Source organism: Artibeus jamaicensis, unplaced genomic scaffold, assembly GCF_021234435.1.
Source record: "Artibeus jamaicensis isolate MK-2021 breed Jamaican fruit bat unplaced genomic scaffold, CSHL_Jam_final contig_685, whole genome shotgun sequence".
Lineage (NCBI taxonomy): Eukaryota > Metazoa > Chordata > Mammalia > Chiroptera > Phyllostomidae > Artibeus > Artibeus jamaicensis.
In genome coordinates this window covers 20,027,574-20,050,626 of record NW_026521924.1, presented here as the reverse complement: position 1 = coordinate 20,050,626, position 23,053 = coordinate 20,027,574, and the positions used below count along the sequence as shown (strand labels likewise).

Genomic DNA, 23,053 nt, shown 5'->3' with positions numbered 1-23,053 from the left:
AGCCGGTGGCCAGGCACCAGGACAGGAAGGAAGACTGTCACCGCCCTTGCGGAGCACACGGTCTGACCTGCGCTTTGAGAGCGAAGACACCGCCGTCCCTGTGCGGACACCAAAGTCTCAGTCCCAGAGCGGCTACCAGTCCCGGGGAAGGCGGGTCTTCGAGCGCACCGAGTAAGCAGTCGGCATAAAGAGGGACTTTAATGAGCCGTCAATTGTTGCCGGTTCCCCTGGCACCCCCAACAGAAGAGGAGGAAGAAGATCCCCAGAGATAGGACCCAACTATTATAGGAAAAGGCCCCTGCTGGGCTTGCCTCATCAGCGTTTTCCTGAGACCTCAAGGGATACATCAGCTGTCATCCTGCCGGCAAAACTTAGAAAATATATAGGCCATAAAATCAAAGAAAGAAGCTTGCATCTAATTAGTATGTTAAAAAAAAAAAAAGAAGCAACTCAAACTGAAAAACAAAATTAAAATCAAAGAGGACAGACTGATGAGCTGGTTTTCTTTATGAGGCTTTTTGTGTGTGTGCTCTGTGATGGAAGGAAGAGTGGGTGGGGGGAGGAAAGGCTTTTTAAGAGGTGGGCCTGAGCACGGCCCAGCCCCCAGCCCCACGGCAGCCTCACTGCCACCCTGAGGGTGCTCACCGCACCTGCTCAGAAGCCGCTGAGAGGCAGGCCACGTGCGCGGATCCACCGCACAGCTCTGCGGGCAGATGGGCTCCCCCCAGGCAGGTGTGAGCCGGGCAGGGGCATGCAGTGGAGGGAGGTCGAGGACTCTTACCTTCATCTGAACAGGACTTTTAAATATTTCTTGAAGATTTATTTATTTATTTTTAGAAAGAGGGGAAGGGAGGGAGAAACACCGGCGTGCAAGAGATACATCCATTGGCTGCCTCTAGCACGCCCCCAGCTGGGGACCTGGCCTGCACCCCAGGCATGCGCCCTGACTGGTAACAGAACCGGCGACCCTTTGGTTCACAGGCAAGCACTCAAGCCACTGAGCCACACTAGCCAGGGCTAGAGAACTTTCTTTTTTTAGTGGTCAGTATCCTGTGGGGGCCTCTTTGACCTGGACAATGGCATCCAATCTCCTGGCTTTAAATATCACCCCCCCCCAATGACTTCAAATTGCCCAAACCGGCATCTTTCCTGAGCACTAGTGAGAACGTCCACTGCCTTCTGCTGCACTCACTACCTGTCCGCCCAAACTCACCGTGCACCCAACAGAACTCAAGAGCCTTGCCCAGCACACTCCCAACCCCGCCCAACGCCCCAGCCTCCACATCCTTGCCTGGCCCCCGCTCATGTGGCCAGAGTTCCTGTGAAGGCCACCGAGGTATCGCCTGGGCCTCCGGTACTGCTCCTCACTCCCCCCGGGGCACGCTGTTCATTGTTCCCACAGCACTCATCAAATTACAACTACTTCAGAGTACCTTTCCCCACTAGACTGAGAACGCCTCAAGGGTGGGGTTCTGGCTTACTCTTCGTTGTATCTCTAGGACTGGACACAGAGTGGGTGCCCAGCAATGCTCGCTGAGTGGCTGAGTGGCTGTGGAAGTGTGTGTTTCATTTATCTTGTGTCATGGCCGGTCCGTACCTATCTAGGTCCCCCAGGAGGCTGTGAACTCCGGGAGGGCCGGTGATGAGTGGTACCTTAGTAGCCAGCGTGTAGCACTGCTCGCCTTGGGGAGGGTCTCAGTAAACATTTGCCAATTTAAATTCGCACAGGGATAGGGTTTAATTCGACAATGTTTAAAATGTTCATCGGGTCCCCACTGTGTGCCTGGTGTGGCCCTAGGTGCAGAGAAGACATGGTGAATGAGCCAGACAATGTCCCTGCATTGAGGAGCTGGCATTTTCATGTATGAGACACACAAAACGAGTAAACAAGGACATAAATAAAAACAATTACAGATCGTGATAAGGGCTAGGAAGAAAATAAACTGGGTGCTATGACGGGAAATAACATATGGAGAGAAGTGGAAGGATTCGAGATTGAGTTTGGAGGCGGAACTGGCAGAGTTACCAGTGGGTTGGCTGCGAAGAGTGATGGGGGAAAACCGAAGGGCTGGACCCTGGTCTGGAGGGATGGGTCTGCGGGTCTGGACAGAGGAGGGAAGGAAGGTCGCAGGCGAGAGGAGCAAGGGGGCCACTGAGCACTTCCGCGCAGGCTGCTCACCGGCTCAGGTGCTCGCCCAGACACTCGTCAGCAAGTCACCGCTCAGCATCCGGGACGTGCTGGCACTTCGCTAGGCACCGGGGGTGAGGGGGTGGGGGAAGGAGGCGGAATAAGCCACGACCGGAAGGAGACAGAGGCAGGCTCACAATGGAGAATTCTGAATGACCTGAGGTATATGTGTTACATGTGTTAGGGTTTCAGAAAGAAAAACCCACTTCCTACGCACATTAAAAACACTTTTTCTTTCTCTGAAGATCACTGTTTTGATTATAGGGACGGAGGTGTATGGAGAAGCCTAAATGCAAGAGAGCAGAGCTAAGAGTAGTAAAAAGTTCTAATTGAACATGTGGGTGTAAAAAGCAAATGGCATTTAAAGGCTGGAGTTGCAAATCACTACAGCTACACCCCAGGGAGGAGGCGACATGACACTGAGCAGTTAATTCATGTGTGACACCAAGACCGAAAGGAGAACACCCAGGATGCCACCGTGGAAGGCACAGTCCTGGGCCAGGTTCCTGAGCAGGTTCCCCCTTCTCTCTGACAGGGGACAGTAGACTCCAACACCTCCTATGCTCCACCCGCAAAACGGGCGCTACCCACCCGCCATTTCCGCCTGCCTGGCAGGGCTGCGCTGACCACGTGGTTTCCGGTCCCCGGGCCACGCCTCCACCCCACTGTTCCTCCCTTCCGGAACGTCCTGGTCCCAGCCCCTGAGACCCAGCTCAAAGCTGCTCCTCTCACAGGGCTTCCCAGAGGATTTTAGCCACACCTCACTTATAATGATGATGATGATGATAATTACCACCCCAATATTTCATAAATCTCACTATTGCTAACATTTACTGAGAAGTTCTTAAGAGTCAGATATTTTCCACATATCTCATTTAATCCTCTCACCCATTTTATGAGGTCACAGAGCAATCAGGTAACTTGCCCAAGGTAACCCAGTTCCAGGGGCCAGACCCCCCAGCCCCAGGGCTCTTAACTTCTCTTCAATCTATCTGCATATTCGCCTCCCACCTGCGACAGGAGTTATCGCCACTTATGGGCAAATGCTCTGCACACATATAGCCTAATCCCCCACCTTAGAAATGGGCAGAACAAGGGCCAGAGAGAGAAAATGATCTGCCTGCCATTACTCAGTCCATCCTCTTTCTTAAACCTGGTGTTATGAGTACTATATAGTCCGACATGGGCCTCTATCCGCCGTGTGCATTAGTCTGTGCTAAGTGGCCCGAGGGCAGAGATGCAGCACAGCGCTTGGTGACCGAGACCTTGCTCACTGACCGGAGGCCCCTCCGGAGCCATGCTGGCTGAGTCAAGACCAGCCAAAGACGATACAGCGTTTGAGGGACTCGCCAGGGCAGGCGTGGGAAGAAGGGGAAACTTGTCTGACTGAGCCAGGCACCAGACTGGATGCTGTTATGTAGTAAGTGCCTTGTGAACCTCTGCAAAATTTCTGCTAGGTCACGCTCACAGCCTGGGGCAGGCAGGGCTCAGACCGGAAGGCAGGCGTGCTCTTCCTCCCATGCCACACGCCCAAGGTCACTGCCTTGGGGCCTGCATAATTCCAAGTATTTCTGGTTACTTCCTTGTTTTTATGCCCTTAGAAAGCAATTTCCTTCTACTACATCCAGTTCGGAACTAAATTTTTTGTTTCTTTCTTGTTTTGTCTTAAAAAAATTTTTTTTAAACAACTATTTCCAAGCTCTAGTGCTTCTTGTTTGTTACACGTTTTTCAATTCTGGAACTGCAGGGTCAGAGGCAGGTAACAACTAGGTCAGTCTGTGGTCTTCTGAAAATGATGCTCTGGTCACAGTCACCTGGACACACAGTCACCTGGTCACACAGTCGCCTGGACAACACACTTAAGCTTTCAGGGCAGAGAATGCTGCGCACCAAATCCCAGGGACACCGAGTCACAAAGAAAGTACCATCCGATTCCCCAAAGCCCCAGACACAAGCAGCGGCCAACTCACCCTTGATGATGTGCCTCACAATTTTGATGGAGCTTCCTCTCATGTTCAGGATCTGGTGAACCCTCTGACGAATCTAGTGGGGGTGGGGTGGGGAGTGAAAGGAGAAGTATCACTCGTCTCGGCAGACACCTGAATACACCGCAGTGAAAGTATTCACCTCACCCCCATTCCTGAAAAAGAGGGCCCGTTTGGAGTGGAGTGAAAGAATGCAAGGGGCGTGGGAGCCACTTCTTTCTCCAAGAGTCTCCGCCTAAGCAGGTGGCAAGGAAGGAGGCAGGGACAGACAGGCAGGGACAGACAGGCCGGTCCAGGGGAAGCGCCCCCACCTGGGGGACGTTGGCATTGCAGATCTCCGCCATGATGTAGCAGATGTGCTGCAGCACGAAGAGCCCCGCGTCCAGGCGCCGCAGGTAGAACTCGTCCTCAATGTCGTTGTCGATGATTTCCCCTCGCCGGACCATGTCCTGGACGTGAACGAGTATTTGGAAACAGTCAGCGGAGTAGGGAAGACCAGGCTTCTAGGCTTCTAGTCCACCCATAACACCCGAGAGACTGGTGACTACGACGAGAAAGCAACGAAAGAAAACCGCTCCACCCTGATTTATCTGCTATTATTCTAATAGCTTCCTTATGTTGTTATTGTTAATGGAGACGAGGCGCCCAGGGAGAAGAGGGTAAAGTCTTTTTTTTTTCCCCCTATATGAGTCAAGGCCAAAATGATCTCATCCTCAAATTTCACCTGAAGAAAATAAGCTGACAGGGTCAAAGATCTCAGCTACTTCTTTGGTTCCGGCCTCCAAAAACCACCTCTACAAGAGACACTTAACTCTCTCTTCCAAATCGACCCAAACGCAGGGGAGAGAGTCCCTTTCTCCACCTGTCAGTCTTGGAACCCGGTGAAACCCACGGCATGTGTGCCCACCTTCCCTCTGCTTGTCACTTCGGGCTTCCGTTCTACCAGATGCAGATGCCGCCAGCCTTCCCACTGCACTTCGGAAGTCCCCATGCCCCAGGCCAGAGCCCTAATAAGTGACGGGAGTCTCTTCCTAAATCTTTGAAACCCCAGACCTGTCAGACTCGCTGTCCCCGTATCTATCGCTCTCTGGTCCACTCAGTCTTTTAAAGCTTTATGGAGATGCAATTCACACACCAGGCGATTCACTCACCTCAAGTGTATCACTGAGTGGCTCTGGTGTATTCAGAGCTGTGTGGCATCACCCCATCACCCCACTGGAACAGCTTCGTCACCCCTTCCTCCCCACTGGAGCCCCTTATCACCACCTCTGCCAAGAGAGCTCCTCTCCTGACTCAGGGCCTTCACTGCCTTCCTTCCTAGGGATTCTGGGGTACCCCTCAAGCCAACACTGTTTTTAAAGCAACCTCTGCCTCAGAGCCCTTCCTAACTATTTAAGGCTCAAAACGCCTCCTTTCCGAACCCCAAGTGCACTCTCGACGAGCCACTTCACGCGTGACCTGTCCCTGCGCATCACACGCACGGCCACCTCAGCCACCATCGGCTCCCCATGTCTATGCCTCCCTTTACCTCCTGAGGCCAGACTGTGTGCTCTGTGAGAGCAGACACTGATCTTGTCCTCGTACTCCCACTCAGCGCACACCCACGCCGGAATGAAAGGAAAGAGACATCTCTGTTTGGGGCTGTCAGCTTTCGGAAGGGCCGGGTGAGGGACGCATTCCGCACAACTCGCAGACTTCCCCAAGACGACAAGTGCTTACTGCAGGCTTCTGATGACAACAATCCATTTCTTAATTCTGTCAGTAGTTTTATGGCCACGGCTGTTGTCTGACAACTTGGGCTCATGTCACTGATGGCAGCCCTAGGGACTCTGCTCTCCACTCTTCCAAACTCGAAGGACTTAGCACGATGGCCATCGATCTCCAACAAGAATCCTTCAGAGACTATTTAGACGCAGATGATGCACTTTTTTGTTTGCCCAGGGGGCCAGTCCGTGGCAACACAGGCTACTTTTCATCCCGCTCCTAAGGGCCTCTGTCTCGGAGGCAAAGGAGGGCTGCAGGCTTGCCAGGCTCTGCCCTGCCGGACAGATCACGGCCTCTAATCCCGAGCTTCATTTACTAGCAAATGCCTTGGTAATCTGGTAATAGCGTTAATGTTCATCAGGACTGATGCTCGTGAGGCAGCAATGGACTGATGTCCAAGGAGTTTAAAAATAGAAGAGCCTCTTTAGTTTCTCATTTATGCCCAACCATAACTTCCTGCTCAAGAACTCCGACGCGGTCAGCAGCTTGGGCACCGGAAGGAAAATTACCCCTGACTTCCACTCATGCAAAACGCATTTGCTGCTAACACTCTACATTTCTATAATGTTGCAAAGTGCTGTTACATATGTGGCCCTTACTACCAAATTTAAAGGGAGCAGAAAAGGGATTATTAATCCCATTGTGCAAATTAGAATCTAAGGCACACAGAGGTTAAGTAAATGGCTCATAATTACAGAATCATCAGCTGCCAGAACACGGACTCCCTGGTGACAGGAAGCCTGTCCGATTCTCTCCGAGGTGAAAATGAGTAACATGACACAGACGTTCAGATCCCAGCCCTGCCTATGCCTGGTGGCCAGGGTGCCAGGCTCACATCGAGTGAAGCAGAAAAAGGAGGAGCACGGGGGTAAGGGGGCGTCTTGGTCTTGATCACCAAGGGGCTAAATGTCTGTCTGGGAGGTCACAGGGACACAGGAAATGACCCAGAAGTAAAGGGTTACACACAGTGGGCCCAAGTTAGAAATAATTCCAAGTGGTGGGTGCTGATCGGGGTTGGTTAAGACGTTAGGGCATCTGGGAAGAGGGGACTAGGGGAGAGTTTCAAGGCTGCTGCTTGGCAGACACGGCAGAACGAACGCTTTGACAGTGAAGGCCTTCCTGTGGTCTGAGGCCTCGGGGGACGCCTTCCGCTGCTCCTGATTCCTGCTCACTAGTCCCTGCCCGTGCACCCCCTTTTCTGGCCTCCTTGCCTTCGACGGTGATGTTGGTATTCTCTCCCCTGCCCCACCTCCACCGGCCCCCAAACCCTATCACAATATGAAGTCTAAAATGTGATATTCATTACAAAACTTCTCCTGAGATCTTTGAAAAACTTTTCAAAGGTTTCCAACTAAATGTGATTTTTCAGTCCTTGAAACTCCCAAGCCCAGGTTTTTATACCTCTTTCATGGCTGCCCGGTGGCTGCCCTTCAGACGCGTGCCTCTTTCCTGTGCTGGTCCCTGAAAACAAGTCGTGTCTCACCCGTATTTGTTCTACAGAAACACCATGGTGCTTTCTACAGAAAGCACCATGCATGCCGTTTTTGCGTAGTAGGCTCTTGGAAAGCCTTGGTTAAACAGGATTCACAGTAGAAGTTAAGCGCTACTCAATGAGTGTGTGTGCGGACTCGCATGGGTGAGGCGGAAGGGGAAGCACCGGGAAACTGTGAGGGACGGTGCCTCTGAAGCGAGCTGGTGGGCAGCTGAAATGCTGGCCAGAGGAGTGAAAGTCGACGGGAGCGGACTGCACTGCGCAGGAAAATGTCACGAACAAGAACATACAACCACCTGTATGATGGACGCGTGGCTTGAGCACTGAGAGGCAGGCAGAGGCCACGAGGTCACTGGGTGTGAGAGGCAGACAAATAGGGAAGAGGAGAGAGGAAGGAGATGAACCCTTAGTGGTCTGCACACGTGGGAACCGGGAATGGAACACACTCATTCACTTTCCCGAGACCTCACTGTGGCCCAGGAGTTATACAGCGGGCTGGGACCAGCAAAGATAAACAGAACAGTTCACACAAGCAAGGAGATTACAGTCTAATGAGGTTAACAAATGGGAACGAACTGTTTTTTAAAAATGTAGTAACGGCTATTACAAGGTCTCCTCAAACTGCACTGAGTGTTGTGGGAACCCACGAGATGGGTGGACTGATTCTGTCTAGAGAAGTCAGGACAGTTCAAGGGAAATGCAACATTTGACCTGGATTCTAAAGGGGTTTGAAAGCTGGAGAGCATTCCATGCAGAGGAATAAAAGCACAAATAAAGGCACAGAAAAGTCAAGTTGTCCAGGGTAGGAGAGAACAACAACGCAATATTGTTATCACTGAGAGAGGGAAAAAAGTAGAACACATATGTATATACACATACACACACGATGATCGGATCCTAGCTATCAACAGATGATATTATTTTTTTCTTTACAATTTCTTCCTCTCCTATATTGATTCTAGAGAGAGGGGAAGGGAGGGAGAAGGACAGGGAGAGAAACACTGATTGGCTGCCTCCTGCATGGGCCCTCACTGGGGGACTGACCTCACGACCCAGGCCGTGCCCTGACCGGGATCAAACTGGCCACCTTCCGGTTTGCAGCACCACACCCAACCAGCTGAGTCACCCGGGCCAGGGCTTATCAACTGTGACTGATTACTACCTACTAGGCACTGTGTGAGGCAGTCTGAGTGACAACCACTACTACCGCCACCTACCAACCTAAGAGGGGCAGCCAGTGTTCACTGGGGGCTTATTAAGTGTCAGGCTATGCTAAGTGCTTTGTATCTATTTACTCCTCCTCACACACATTGGGAGGTAAGGGTTATTACGCCCATTTAGATGAGGAAACTGACTTGGGCAGCACAACCTCCCCAAGGCTACTGGGCAGCAGACCTGGGTGGGGCTCAGCCCGAGTCTGGGCTCTTTCACACTACCTGGGCTCTTTCGTGCAGGAAGACTTCAGAGTGGTCCAGCGAACACGGGATGATGCCCAGTGAGAGGGGTAGGAAGGCTTAAGAATGGAGCTCGGCGAAATCAGGTTTCTGCAGCTAGGCCAGAACGCCCCTGGTGATTTTCCCCTTTTCACACTCTTCCCTGCAGTCCGAGTTGCTTTCGCCTAGGCACACACGTGCCCTCCCTTCCGGTCTCTCTCGATGCTGTCATCTACAAAGGATCGGCCCAAGAGAGCAATGCCAAACCCCATTTTCCCTTTCTTCAGAACTTCAACACTCTGACAGCGCTCAGTTCGACATTCTACTTTTAGACACACGGTTGCATGATTTGAAAGTGAAATTTTCAAATGTAGATCTGAGATACAACTATAGCTCATCTCCAAGAAAGGCATCACCGTCACTGCGTTGAACACGCACAAAACTGAAGTGGAGATTGGTTTCTAAGACAAAGTCGCCACCCCGACAGTTTCAGAAGCATCCCAGAAACCAACAGACAGAGAAGGCGACGGCCGTCGGGATGGCACCTTATCCAGCCTGTGACGGCTCCGCCGCCGGAAGGTTTACTGCTGAGTGCACTCAGGGGAGTGGAACGCAAGTGTGCGCTCCGCGTTTACAGGGAAATATTCAAAGCAGCAGGGTAGTCACGTATCACTCTGATGGAAAATAAGAAACCCTGGGGACAGTTCTTTCAGGAACAACTTCTCAAGTTTTGGTCTGTTCTAAAAAGAAGTGGGATGGCAAGTCACCTTTATTATCCACTCCCGCTATTACGATGTGTGGACAGAGTCAGCTTATAAATGGATTAATAAACTGACCTTGGGACGAGGACCCGACGTGGTTCTTTGGGTATCTGTGCGTGAGAAAGGAGAACTAGACGCCGGAAAAGACCCCCCAGGGCGTCTGAAACTCCAGAACGGCTGCCGGCACAGCTCAAACCCCCGTCATCTAGCTGGGACTCAGTCTTTGGAGAAGTAATGTTACGGGAACATAAAAGTTCTAGCAATTAAAAAAGTAAATCATCACAGACTTCTCCCCCCCCCCCCATTACTTCCCTTATATAAGGCGCCAGAAGAACTAAAGGAGTCTGCTCCTCTGGTTAGTTCATAACCAGAGACTGATGGTTATGCACTAGTCACATGCGAGCAGACTTGCTTCACTGGTGGTGGGAGGAGCTAAATCATGCCCAGCCGACTGAGGAGAGACCTTCCAAAAGTGACTAGACAAAGAACTGAGTGCAGCCAGCCGGCCCACGCACAGATCAAACCTGCAGCCCAACCCCCCTAGCACAGGGTACTGAACTAGTAGGCCACGAACACAAACTGTAAAGAAGGTATCCAACCTCCTTCGCCTTCTTTCACACTCAGGAGACCTTCTGATAGCATGAGAAGCATGCGCGTTAGACATCAGGACTCTTCTGAACTATGACGTACGAATTCTATAAACAAGTTTCCCTGCCAAGGTAGGACAGCGCACCAACAAATGATCTCAGCTCTGACACTAACTTACTAGTGTCCTTAGGCAAGCCACTTAACTTTTCTTGGCCTCAGCTTCTTCGCCTGGAAATAAGAAGCCTGATCTGGCTGAGGGAAGGGAGGGAAGGTTCATTCTGAAGGTCAAGTCTCACCTAAGTAAGGGCTGCAGAGTACCGCATTGGAAAGGGTTGTGACGCTGAGTCGGAACAATGAAATCAATCAGCAATGCCCGCCTGGCTGCAGGACGGGGGTGGTGGTGAGTTTCCCTTCGTCTTCCTGGACTTGGTGCTCTTGAACACCCCTTAGCTTTGATCACCTGCGACAAATCTAGGGAGGAAGCACCTTCGAAACCAAATGTTACCGATTTCTGCCTGTATACGGGTATACGGCTAGACTGACGCAGCTGACGGACAGTGCCCCAGGCCCTCAGAAGACCCACTATGACACAGGTGGCAGACACAAGGCCCATGGGCCGAATCCTGCCCTCCACCTTGTTTTATCTGCTCGGCACCTTGTTTCTACCCACAGGTAGCGCCAAGCTCTCGCTTAACTGTTAAGGAGCATTTCCATTTACACGGTCCTAAATTACATTCGGCCTTTGAAGGCCACCAGAGGCTGACGTGGCCCTGGTGAAACCGAGTTGGACAGCCCCGCACTATGAGCGATGCCTCACGTAGGAGATGACTGTTACTTCAGCGGACACGATGATCAGCACTGACACTTAGCTCAGCTTCTCATTAATAAATTAAACTCACCTGTAGGAAACAGGCGACTTCCGCACCCGCTTTCACATCACACAGGCAATTTTAAAACAACGTGAGCACGCCCATCAGGTGCTGTAACGAGGGAAAATACGGCGAACGGAGATCGAAGAGAAACTCCGAACATCCAGCACCCACTGAAGTATTGTAAACACGTCTCACTTCACAGAATTTCAGAGTGAAAAAGTCTATCTATATGGTGAACTGTACTTGAAGTAAGACAAGAGAGTTAAGATGTAAAGGAAGTCTCCGCGAATGAGTTCATTCACCTCGCACCTTGGAGAAGAGTGAAGGGGACCGTCTTCTTCATGAAGCGATGACAAGTGAACACCCACACACAGCGCTCGACTTGTCGAGGCAGCGTATCCGCGGTAACCTCACCTGCCCGGCGGGCCCCGTGTTGGGTACATACAGCAAACACCACCTTCAGATTCCACGGGTGCAAAAACTGAGACAGATGTCAAATGACTGCCAGGGTTTTGGTTAGAGACTCGTGTGGAACATGATTTCTCGCCCAGAACCCTTTTCTATTAGTTCTTTCACTCTGGCAAGAGATGGGCAGCCAAAATGGGATGGTGCCACCAGCAAACCCTCCTGAGTACTGACTGTGTGCCTGGCACGGTGCTAAGCACATTCGTGGATCTCTCATTTTCCATCAACTCTAAGAGATAAGAACCATTACTATTATGACTTTTCATAATGGAAACTGAGGCTTTATTAAAGAGAAACCTCACGAAGCTCATGGTTGAGGAGGCCTTAGAGACGGATCAAAACTAATATGAGTCTGGCTCTAAGCCTGAGATCCCACCCACAATCCAAAGAGGGAAAAAGTCTTTTGCTTTATTGACTTCCAGTACCACCTTATGAGCAAACAGATGGGATTTATGCCGTATCTGGGGACTACTGTCAATGAATAGCATTCTGTGTAAGGTCATCTAGCTTCCTGGACTGTCTTTTCTCTTTTATTCTTAAATTTAAAGAAAGTTTCTTATTGATTTTAAAGAGAGAAAAGACAGGAGAAAGAGAGAGAGAAACCATGATTTGCTGTTCTGCTTATTGATACATTCACTGGCTCAATCTTGCATGTGCCCAGACAAAGACTGGAACCCACAACCTTGGTGGATCAGGAAAACACTCCAACCAACTGAGCTACCCAGGACAACTGAGCTGCCCCGGCCAGGAAAGACTTTCTTTTTCTTATAAATTGAAGAAACTTAAAAAGAAAAGTGGGGGGCGGGGGTGGTTGGGGAGGGAAACCTGTAGCTAGACTAGCAAATTCCACATGCAATTTGGAAGTTAAAAAAAAAATCTCTGAAAGGTTTTATTTTATTCTGTAAGAGAAGACTAGAATAAAAACTTAGATGGTAATTCAGGGAATGGCGCATTAAGAAGAACAGATTGCAATTCGCAGTAGCACACGCCTGTTTGGGGGCTGCTAAAACAAACAGACTCATCTCCAAAGATACACAAGGAAGGGGCGTGTGTAGCACCCAGGTGCCATTTCTGCAGGGTTGTGTGTGTTCTTTCCTCCCCCAGCTACATCCTCACTTTAAATGTTAATTTATCTTTGAGAGGCCAAATTACCACCTTTCCACAGGCTTCTATCTCCCTCAGCAGGCAAGTCACTGGCTTCCAAGTGAGTATGTGGATGCCATTTCTAATCTGCCCCTGACGGGCAGCAGAGCTGATGGAAGGAGACAGTCACAAAAGCAGCTGCTACGAAGCCTACAGGAATCCCTCTCCCTTAATAAGAGAGGGCGTGACTCAGAGCCCCAAAACAGGTCACAGGCATAGGCAGGATCTGCCCCACCATTTAGAAGAGGCCACTTTCTCTTTTCTTCCAAAGCAAGGGAAAATTGAAACCCGGGAAGAGACGGACGGGTAAGTAGAGATGGAAGGCACGAACACCGGCAAAACAAAAACGCTCCTCCAGGCTGTCGGGGAAAGAGCTCAGAGACCAGGTCGTTTTCAGCCGTGCAAATCAAGGCCGAAGAAATAGTAAAAGGGACTTTTTTTTTTTTTTTTGAGAACGCACAGCTAATTGACAGCGGCTCTGAAAAGAATCCAAGGATCTCAGGCCGGAGCTGTGCCCCCGAAGGCGAAACTGACCACACGTCAGGCTGGCCTTGCGCATGAGCGCGTCAGGTTTTACAAACAGCTGCATTCATCTTCACGATGGACCTCTAAGGTAGAATGAAAACTAGCACGCGCACAGGATGGGGCACTTCCACAGAGAAGAGTTCACGTGCGGCAGGGCTGGGGTCGGACCACGCCGTTGTGATGCCTCCATCGCAGGTGAGTCTTCAATTCCTACATTTACTGAAAAACAAAGAAAAATCCTCCCAGACTTTTCTCACTTGACTTTTGACAACATACAAGCTAGCCTTGAAAGAATCAGGTCTTTCACGCATCAGTAGGGAAGCGACAATGAGCCCCACTGACAGGACAGAAGGGACGAAAAAATCAAAACACTGCTCTCCACCCCGGTTCCGAGTCCGACTCCTGCAGCTGCAGGAAGGATGACTGTGACTGGGAAAGGGGTAGGGGGGGCAGGGAGGCGGCAGAGGGCGGGTAAGTGGACATGGGGCAGCATGTGAGGGTGTCTAAGAAAGAGGGAAGCAGGGGAAAGGAAAAAGTACACCCCCCCCACCTCCCCGCCCCTCCCGTCCCTGGCCTCTACTGGCTCTAAGCTGTGTCTGGCCAATTCACGGACTGAGAAGACTGGGAACCACTGGTTTAAAGAACTGCCGAGAGGAACTCTCAGCAGGATCCTCTTTTTGTAAGCTTGCTCCAGAAGCTTCGGGCACAGCTGGTAAAGGAATCAGCGGCAGCCCCAGGCTTCCACTGTCTACTCACCCAGAGCTTTAGGTCACGTACCCCACAATTTCATTCCTGCACTTTACCCCCCATCTGCACAAATCTTTTGAGTGTCAAATGCTAAGGAAATCGTCAGAGTCTGTTCCAGACATTAAATCCTGTGGATACTGTTTCATTACATGGAGTCCATCTTTCTCTTTCCAGGATGAAGCCTGGAATGATTGAACTGTGGCAAAATTAGCATGCAATTTGTAAGTCATTATGGAGCAAAGTATGTGGTAAGAACACTTTATTGAATAAACCTGCTGAGAATAATTTTCCCAGAGACTAAAAAAGGGAAAACTCTCTCTCAGACTCTCTTCCCTAAAATCCCTGCCTATAGAATTATGTCTTACTTTTGACAGTCAGAAGCCAGGCATCTCTGCACATTTAACCAACAGAAGCCAGAAGGAACCGAGAAGTCAGGACATCGTCCTTGGCATTTGCCGGGCCTCCTGTTGTGGCGTCAGGTGAAATCTGCTGAGACAAGCACCCTGGATATTTACAGATCATGGAGAACTGCTGCTCACTAGAAGAGTCTTAAGAATTACATGCCCTTTAAAAGTTCAGGTCAAATCTTGTTAACCAGGAGCCCCAAGGGTATGTCCACTGAGTATAACCCAGACGTGGCGGGCAGGCGCCCAAGAGTGGAAGGCTCCGCCACTTACATTATTGCAGGGAGGTGATCTGAGCTGAATATGTTCAAAATTATCAACCTGCCGTGCAGACTCCTTTAAACAGGAGTGTTCTTCTGTGTTAAATATAGCTCGTTACGCCATAGACCCTACATAGTTAAATATTTTTGATTACAGAGCTAATCATAGAGAAAAAATATTAGGGTTAAAAATGAGAGTTAAGGAATAATATACAAAACCCAGGACCCTCTATCTGTCTTCGTATCAATGAGCAAATACTCTTTTCATCTCACGAGTGGTGGTCCTTCATTTACTGCATGTCAATCACTATGTAAGTCCTAGGGATGTGATGAATGAGAGAGATTACAGTCCCAGAGAGAAAGAATAAACAAATAAAATAATTACAGGTTATAAAGAGGCACTGGGGATGGGGGTGCCAGTTTACACATGGTGATCACGGAAAACCTCTCTGAGGAGGTGGCATTTCGGCTGAAACCTGAAGGTCGGAGGAGGCATCAGCGGGAGAAGAGCCAAGGCAGAACATCTGAGAAGTAGGGGAGCTCAGATCATGCAAAACCCTGCAGTCCTAGAGAAGGAAATGTGCATGTGTGTTGGGGGTGGTGGTGTACACGGTCCTTATAAATAAAACAAACGGTTCTCTGGCCACACCAGGCCCTGTGAAAGTAGCTTTCATGTGTGTGGTATCTATGTCAGCAATACCTACATATGTAATTCCTCCAAGTGCACAGTTTGGGACAGAGGCCTTAAAAACAAAACACCAGTAAGGAAGAAAATACGGCGGGCAGTTAGGGTACATGTCCAGAGTTGAAGAATCGGGAAGAAACCTGGCTCAAGTCCAGCCAGGCTCTCTCTCCGACACCTGCTCCTGGAATTAAATTAACCAATTGCCCCCTAACTGGCCTTCCCACTGCCCCTCCTCTGCTCCTGGCCCTCTCGAGATTGGAACATCCTGTATGTCTCTAGCTTTTAAGGTTCAGCTTGAATCTTGCCTCGCCCACAGACTGCCAAGGGTGACTCTTCGTGCAGACGACTCTTTCCTGCTCCACGGGCCCCCCAGCCCTCACCAGCACTCCTGGCCCGCACCCCTGTCAGTGCCTAGCCCAGGGCCCTGCACGAAGCAGGTGCTTAAGAAACAACTGCCGAATGACTGGACTCTCACCAGTATCTTGGTCAACTGCAAACCACGAACACATGCACTGTACCCAAGGAAGTCTGAAGTCTGCAGGAGAGACGACAGCTGAGACACTAGAAAATGCCAGTGCCTGATCCCGTCATCCGAGTCAATACCTGGCCCCATCATCTACAATCTTTTTTTTTGTTGCTGACTTGGCAATATGAGATACTTATTCATTACTGATCTGACAGTTAATGTCATCAAATGCCTGAGAAATAAGCATTCAATTCAAGTCAACAAATATTTGCCGAGTTCCCAATGGGTGCAGGACATCCAGGTTTAATGGAAGTGGGACGGGGTGAGGCGACAAACTGTTTATGACTTAAGAGAGAAGGCTGCAGGAAGGAGAGGTGAAAAAGAGGTCACTTTGTTCCGAGTCACTTTACACCCGTGAGGCGGCTTCATCTGCCAGGATGGAGCCTGAGTGCTGGCAGAAAGCACCGCTCACAAATGCATCCCTCACCCCCACCCCGCCCATCTCTCTGAGCAACGCTGAGGTTGCTGAGCACTAATGGCCTTGGAATGTTTGCCAGTGCCCAGCAAAACGGCCTTGGCATCAAGGAGACAGATGTTTGTCAGGGAATGGCAGGGGCTCCGTGCCTGGGGCACACGGAGGCCCTGTGAATGCTGGGGAGAGTGGCTGCAGCGATTACTCTCCGTCACTGCTAATCAATTTCACACCCCCTTCAACGCTGATAATAGATAATCTTGCGGGAAGCAGGCCAAGTTTCCTAACAGCTACAGGCCAGCTGCAACCTGGTGGCCAACAGCTTACTTGGTCTCCCTCAAAACAAAACAAACAAAAAATGCCTATTTCAGCTGCATTTTAAACAAAGCATCTGATGGCACCAATACACTCTGGTCTGCTAGAGTGGCTCCTTTTGGGACATCTGGCAAGGAGGGCATTCTTAGAAAAGCACTGCCTGGCTTACTTAAAAGTAACACAAGAATTTTAAAGGAAGCTAGGAAAATCTAGTAAGAGCAGCAGCTTTTAGTTACTGAGCAAGGTAATACTTTATATACTTTTACCATAGTCTTCATTACAATATTGAAGGAGAGGTGTTATTTCCATTTTGCAGATGAGAAAACCAAAGCTCAGAGAAGTCAGCACATTTGTCTGAGGTCTCAGAGCTGGGAAGTGGCAGAACTGAAATTCACATCTTCTAGGCTGCGACTGCTCTCTGTAGAACAGTGGTCCCCAACCCTTTTGGCACCAGGGACTGGCTTCCTGGAAGACAACTTCCCCACGGACAGGGGCAGCTGGGGTAGGGAGCACTCGTGGGGGACGGGAGGCAGAGCTCAGGTGGTAGTTCGAGGAAAGCTCTGCCTGCGCCCACAGGCCACTGCAGCCAGGGGTTGGGGACCCTTGCTGTAGGAGACTGTTCGGCCTCCGATCATCTCCTCCCTTTCCTTTTTATCCATTCCATTTCCATAAAATGGCAGCTACTAAAGGGAGTTCACCTGAACCGGAGGGAAAACACCAAGCCGGAGGGCGCCTCAGAAACCACCTTTGCTGACACCCTGTTAGCGCTGAGAGGCTGGGGCTGCGTGAGGCGCAGTGACAGGCCCGGCTGCGTAGTGATGTGGAGGCGGTGCCTGCACTAAAAGTCCAGGTCCCCTGACTCCCAGCTACTCCTGCGCCACCCCCCAAAATCTCCTTCAGCGGATAACCTGGGGGGAGTCCACCAGACCTATGGTTCTGGTGGTCCCATGGCTATTTGCTTATGAAAGTCTAGGGAAATTTCAATTTGTTTCTAGTTATCACTCAGACAAAGAGAAATAATATATTACTGTATCTCTTTTACACTCCGTGGGTGTCCATCATGTACAAGTTATTGTAAAGGGAAAAAACGACAGAAAAGGAGCATTTAGTTAAAGGACAAAATAAAGGGTGTGTGTGCGGAATAGAAGGGCCGTGTGGGGAACGTGGTAACACTCGAGCACCAGCCTCGGGACTTAGTCTCTGCCTCTTCTCTTGTAGTAGTCTCACTGCGTGAAAGAAAGTCCCAGTCCATCAACAAACATCTGAGGACTCACTAGGTTAAGGGGGCACAGGGAAACCACAAGAATGACCAACACAGGGACCTGTCTACGGGGACCCTAGGAGACTAGGACCTAGTCCCTGGCCCGAGGCACAGCTGGACGGCCCAGCACAGATGCAGGTGGGCACTGACACTGGCTCTTCCACCAGTGAGGTTCAACAGCCTCAAGTGTATCTTCGAGGCAAGAAGAGAAAACAGAGAATGGAGTAATGCAGCCAATCAAGATCACATGGGATATTAGGTCTACTACAGACTTTGAAAAACGGCAAGAAAAAGATCATTATGTGTTTTTTTTTAAAGATCTTATTTATTTTTAGAGAGAGGGGAAAAGAGGGAGAAAGAGGGGGAAAAGCATCAATGTGTGGTTGCTTCTTGTGAGCCCCCTACTGGTGACCTGGCCCGAAACCCAGGCATGTGCCCTGATTGGGAATTGAACCAGTGACCTTTTGGTTCTTAGGCTGGCGCTCAATCCACTGAGCCACACTAGCCAGGGCAAGAAAAGGATCATTTTGTAATGTGACCAAAGACTAAGGAATGTCTTGTGGGAAAGGATATGAATCGAACATTAAAACAACAGATATGAAAACCTGCCCTGATTAAGGAGACAGATGAGCAAACTACAGAGGCCCGAGATAGCAGAGAACAAAATGGAGGCCGGTGAAAACCACAAAAGGCAGGATAACACCACAGCAAGCAAAGCCTTCAGGGGAAAAAAATCTTGTAGGTCTCATTTCCTTCAGCAAACATCAGCAGAGAAAATCGGGGTCAGTCATTCTGAACCGGTGTGTGGGTTTTACTGCAATAGGTCTGAGCTTCCCTTCTCTAGATCTCCAGCTTTCCCCTGTAAACGGGAAACTGGATTCAACAACCTCGCAGTTTCCTTTTAGCCCTTACGCTTTGTGAGCGCCCTCCCTTCAAACGCTGCCCTTCGACTACAGAAGCCCCCAAGTGTGTGTATCCAGACACACTCTGCCAACACGGCACCAAGTCACAGCCGTGCACTTAGGTCGGATCTTCTCAGAGACGCTCCTGTCAAGGGGACTGGTACTGTCACCCAGACTGGTACTGTCACCCAGAGTCAGGCCTGGATCAGCCCCACACACTCTTCCTCCCCAAGGACTTTTCCTCCTGTTGGGAGAGCTCTGCTCTTACCACGTGTTAGATGGCACATGAGGGCAGATGGCGCCTTTGCCCTTGCCTGTCCTGGGGGTAAATACAAGGTGCGCAGGGGACCCAAATGGCATGCAAGCTAATAGCTGGCAAAAGGCAGGCAGGCATACATACGTACGTGTTTTTCCCCTTCAATCTTCTTGTCGGCCACCTGCATTGCATCCAGATATTTAAAATGCAACTCCATCAGCCTGTCAACCTGAAAGAGAGATATTTCACAGGCGTTAGTGAGAAGGAAAGAGAATGCCAAGGCAAAAGAAAGGCGGAGCTCCTATACATCTCTGTCACCCCTTACAAAGGGAGACCCACTCCCGCGCTTCTCACATCAGAGATGAGCTGTGCTTGGGTGCGTGTTGGGGACAGATCAAGAGCCAAGGAGAACAAAGCAAACACTTGGGACGGATGTGGCTTGAACACACGCCCGTTCCCAAAGGATGGAGTGCATTCCCAGCCCTTTGAGGCCTCCCGTGAATTCCAGTTGCTAAAAAACAAGTGAGTAAATAAAGATTCAAGCCCCTTCGTGCAAAGAGAAGGGGCTTGAAGTTACATACTTGATATTCACTTAGAACTTTACAGAAATTTCTCTTTTTCAAACTGAAACCTTTCATGTTTAGATTCTGCCCCAGAGCTGATCTTTTTTTAAAAAGGTCTGAGTAAAATTTCTTTAGTTGCTTTTGAGTCAGAAGAGAGTAAAGAAAAACTCCTTTGGCAACTTGAAAAAAGAGCCTGACTTTAGCTCAGCAACAACTTAAAAATCAGTTTGAAACTTAACAAAAGTCATGCTTCAAACATTCTCCCCTAAAACTTCCAGAAGACTGAAAAAACACCATGAAGTCAGCCCAGATTCCTAACCTATCTTTTTACTAGGTCGGCATCGCCATGGTCCGCGGCACCCTGGTGTTCACCACGAGCCGCTGTTAGCGGTGAAGAGCAGAAGATGCTTCCACGTGGCATCGGCTAGTCCAGGAAGACTGTGCCCGAACCCTTGCGGGTAAACAACGGTGGCTCTAAGCTCTTAAGTACTGTCATGTCCATTATTTCCTTAAACCTTACAAAGACCAGATAAAGTAGGCAGAGGAGATAGATGATAACCTTAATCTTAAAGAGGAGGAAACCGAAGCACAGGTGTTACGTGTCGGCAGGGTGACGGGGTGGCTAAGACGCTCTGTGCCCTCCCCCAGTGACCCTCCTGCCGTGCCACACGGCTAGTGAGAACACAAAAAAGGGTTAGAGGCGGTTTCAAAGACACAGTCTCCACATCTCTCCAAAGTGGGGGAAAAATTTCAGCCATACCTTGGCTGAAGGAGGAGAGAAATTATTTGAAGTTAAAAGGGGGGCTTTGGCACTTAATTTTTCCTCATCTGGAATTACCTACTTATGTCTAGTGTGATAAAATACACAGGCTTTCTGGACTAAGGCAGCCCAGTTCAAAGCCCAGTTGTGCTTCTTAACTGGGTGATCTTGGGCAAGTCACATAATGTCTGTAAGCATCAATTCCCTTAATTGTAAAGGTGAGTAATATAGTATTACCCAATCCACAGTAGTCAATCAATAAATGGTAGTCCTTATTACTCTTAAAAAAAACTAATATGCCAAAGCCATGGTTTGGCATGTTCGATGACAATATAAAGTATCTGTCTAATCTCATTTATATGATCAGTCCCGTATTCCATAGCCCATCCCGGATAGGCTCTACCCTTTCTTTTGTCGTTGTTTTTTATTTTTATTACCACTGCCTAGTAAGACTTCATTTGGTCTTCATCTCATTGCCTCATCAAGACAGGAGTCAACGTGTGCGTGTTAAAGCCAGGGAGAATGAGGCTCAGAACGACACCCGTCTGGAAAGCGGTAAATCCAGGTTCAAATGCAGACGGCTGAGTCCAAAGCCTATGCTCTCAACCACTCTGCTGTGCTGTCTCTGCCCCACTCCTGTCACCCCCGATCCTATTATAATCCACTCTCGTTGGGTCTAACCCCCCCACACACACTCCCCCGTCAAAGTCCTAATTAATACCACCCTAGGTGTTACTACTCTCGGTGGAATCCATTTAGAGATGGAAGGCAGAATAACCAGACAAACCTCTGGCCTCCAAAGCGATGGGGCCCAGGTGCTAGAGAAGATATTTTAGGGCAGGACCCTCGGACCGCATCAGGGAAAGAGCCCGATCCCCGCAGCCTGGCCCCGCTCTCACAGCCCAAGCAGCACCCACCTTCTCGCTGTCATTTTCAGTGAATTTATTCAGAAGCCGGGTGCGCTGCTGCCCTCTCAGGTTCCGCAGGAGGGAAGCCAGGATCGAACAGACATGCTCTGGGTTGGGAAGGAGAGAAGAGTACATGCTGTGATCAGAGCAGTAATTATTACCTCTCTTCAAGCTTGGTCTGATTCTATCGAAGGAGGAATAAGTAGGCCTTCCCTGACTGCTGCTATTGATTAATAAGACAAGAACCTAAATTGTGTCATTGGAAAACTAAACTGATTTCCACGTACGGCACAGGAAACGTATTCAGAGATGATAGCTTCAAGGACAACTTCAGCAAGCAAATCAACACTAAGTTAGTCTCTGTTCTGCCTGGAATTAACTGATTTTTATTGTCCACAACAGAACTTCAAACTGATCCCCTATCTACAGAAATAACCTGTGGACAGAGTATGAATACTAGCCATGAGATGAGCATACAGTGAACAAATACGACATGCTCTTATCATATTGTCAAATTACCTTGTCACTTTTCCAAGTAAACATCCCAGAATCAAACCAGAAATCTGACAGAACGCAGCACTCTCACTGACATTCTGGTGCAGCTAAAACCCCGCTTCAAGTTTAAAGCAGCTGGACAGTAAGGACTTCAAAACGGGAACAATGCTTTGTGAATTCACATAACCCACGGAATTTTATTATGAAACGCTATTCTACCCTGGGAGGAAGAGGGTAATTGAAGGGTGTACTACAGGTAGGCTTGAACTGTAAAGAGATTCTTTTCTTCAAAAAGAATTTTTAAAAATCAAGAACAATGACCTTGAGAAGGAGGTGGCAGAAGTATGTGTACTCATGGAGAAATGGCTGAGTACATTAGTTTATTTTGAAATAAGATGCACATGGTGTGGACAACAAATATGCTATTTGAAAATTGACCGAAGGACATCTTCATAGGCCAAGTTACCTTGCGTTTTCAAAAAGCACTTGAAAACTCAAGTAAGTATAAAGTCTCAAGTACGTATTCTTAGTGTAGCACAGATAAAATGTTATATTTGTTTATTTCCTCACTTGTATCAGAAGTATTCCCCATCTCTTTGGTTCCTTCTAGTCTCAATGCTGGAGTTATTTAGTCCTTAGACTACTTTCTAGCCACATTCACTTCTGTGGGGACCTCATGTAGTCCCATGGTTTTAAAAGCCATTTACATGCTGACAACTCCCAAACAGTTTCTGTACCTCAGTCCTATTCTCTGAACGCAGACTCCTACGTTCAATAGTCTGCCTGCTCTCCCTACTGCGTGTCAACAGGCCCTTTAAAACCCTAACTCGTCCCGACCTCCTCCTCAAACCTGCTCCCTGCACTGCAGTCTTTTCAATCCAATCAGTGGCATCCAGGTTCTCCAGTTTCTCAGCCACAAACAGTGAGATACCCTTGATCCTCTTTTGTCACCTGAACCACAGAAATCTGTATCAGCTTCATCTTCAGATTACATGGATCCAGAGTCCCATCTCTTCTTTGTAGGGCCGCACCGTCACTATGGTCCACCCCACTGTGTCGCCTCCTGCCCTGAACGTCCAATAGCCTGTCTGCGGGTCTCCCTGGCTCCACCCTTGCCTCCTCTGGCTTGGTCTCCAGAGAACATGCAGACGATCCTTTTTCAACCTGAAGTCGGATCCCATCGTTCTTCTGCTTAAAAACCCTCCAGGGGCTCCCAACTCGCCCAGCCCACGTGCTGTTTCTATCGCCAGACGTGCTCCTGGAGCCTCTGCGCTTGCCATTCCCTCTGCCTGAAATTTGCTCACCAGGTTATCCGCACGGCTTCACCTTCAAATCTGCTTTTA

The 23,053-nt window shown here is 49.4% G+C and overlaps 1 protein-coding gene across 1 annotated transcript in view; it reads right to left on the bottom strand.

The window, feature by feature from the left end:
- The window catches only part of CTNNBL1 (catenin beta like 1), a 150,775-nt gene that overhangs the window by 5,301 nt on the left and 122,421 nt on the right, over positions 1 to 23,053 (bottom strand). Inside the window, exons 12-15 of the mRNA XM_053671149.1 lie at positions 21,225 to 21,322; positions 19,133 to 19,213; positions 4,485 to 4,622; positions 4,159 to 4,231 (exon numbers count right to left, since the gene is read on the bottom strand). Of these exons, the coding sequence (XP_053527124.1) occupies positions 4,159 to 4,231; positions 4,485 to 4,622; positions 19,133 to 19,213; positions 21,225 to 21,322 (390 nt within the window). The remainder of the gene's footprint in view (positions 1 to 4,158; positions 4,232 to 4,484; positions 4,623 to 19,132; positions 19,214 to 21,224; positions 21,323 to 23,053) is intronic.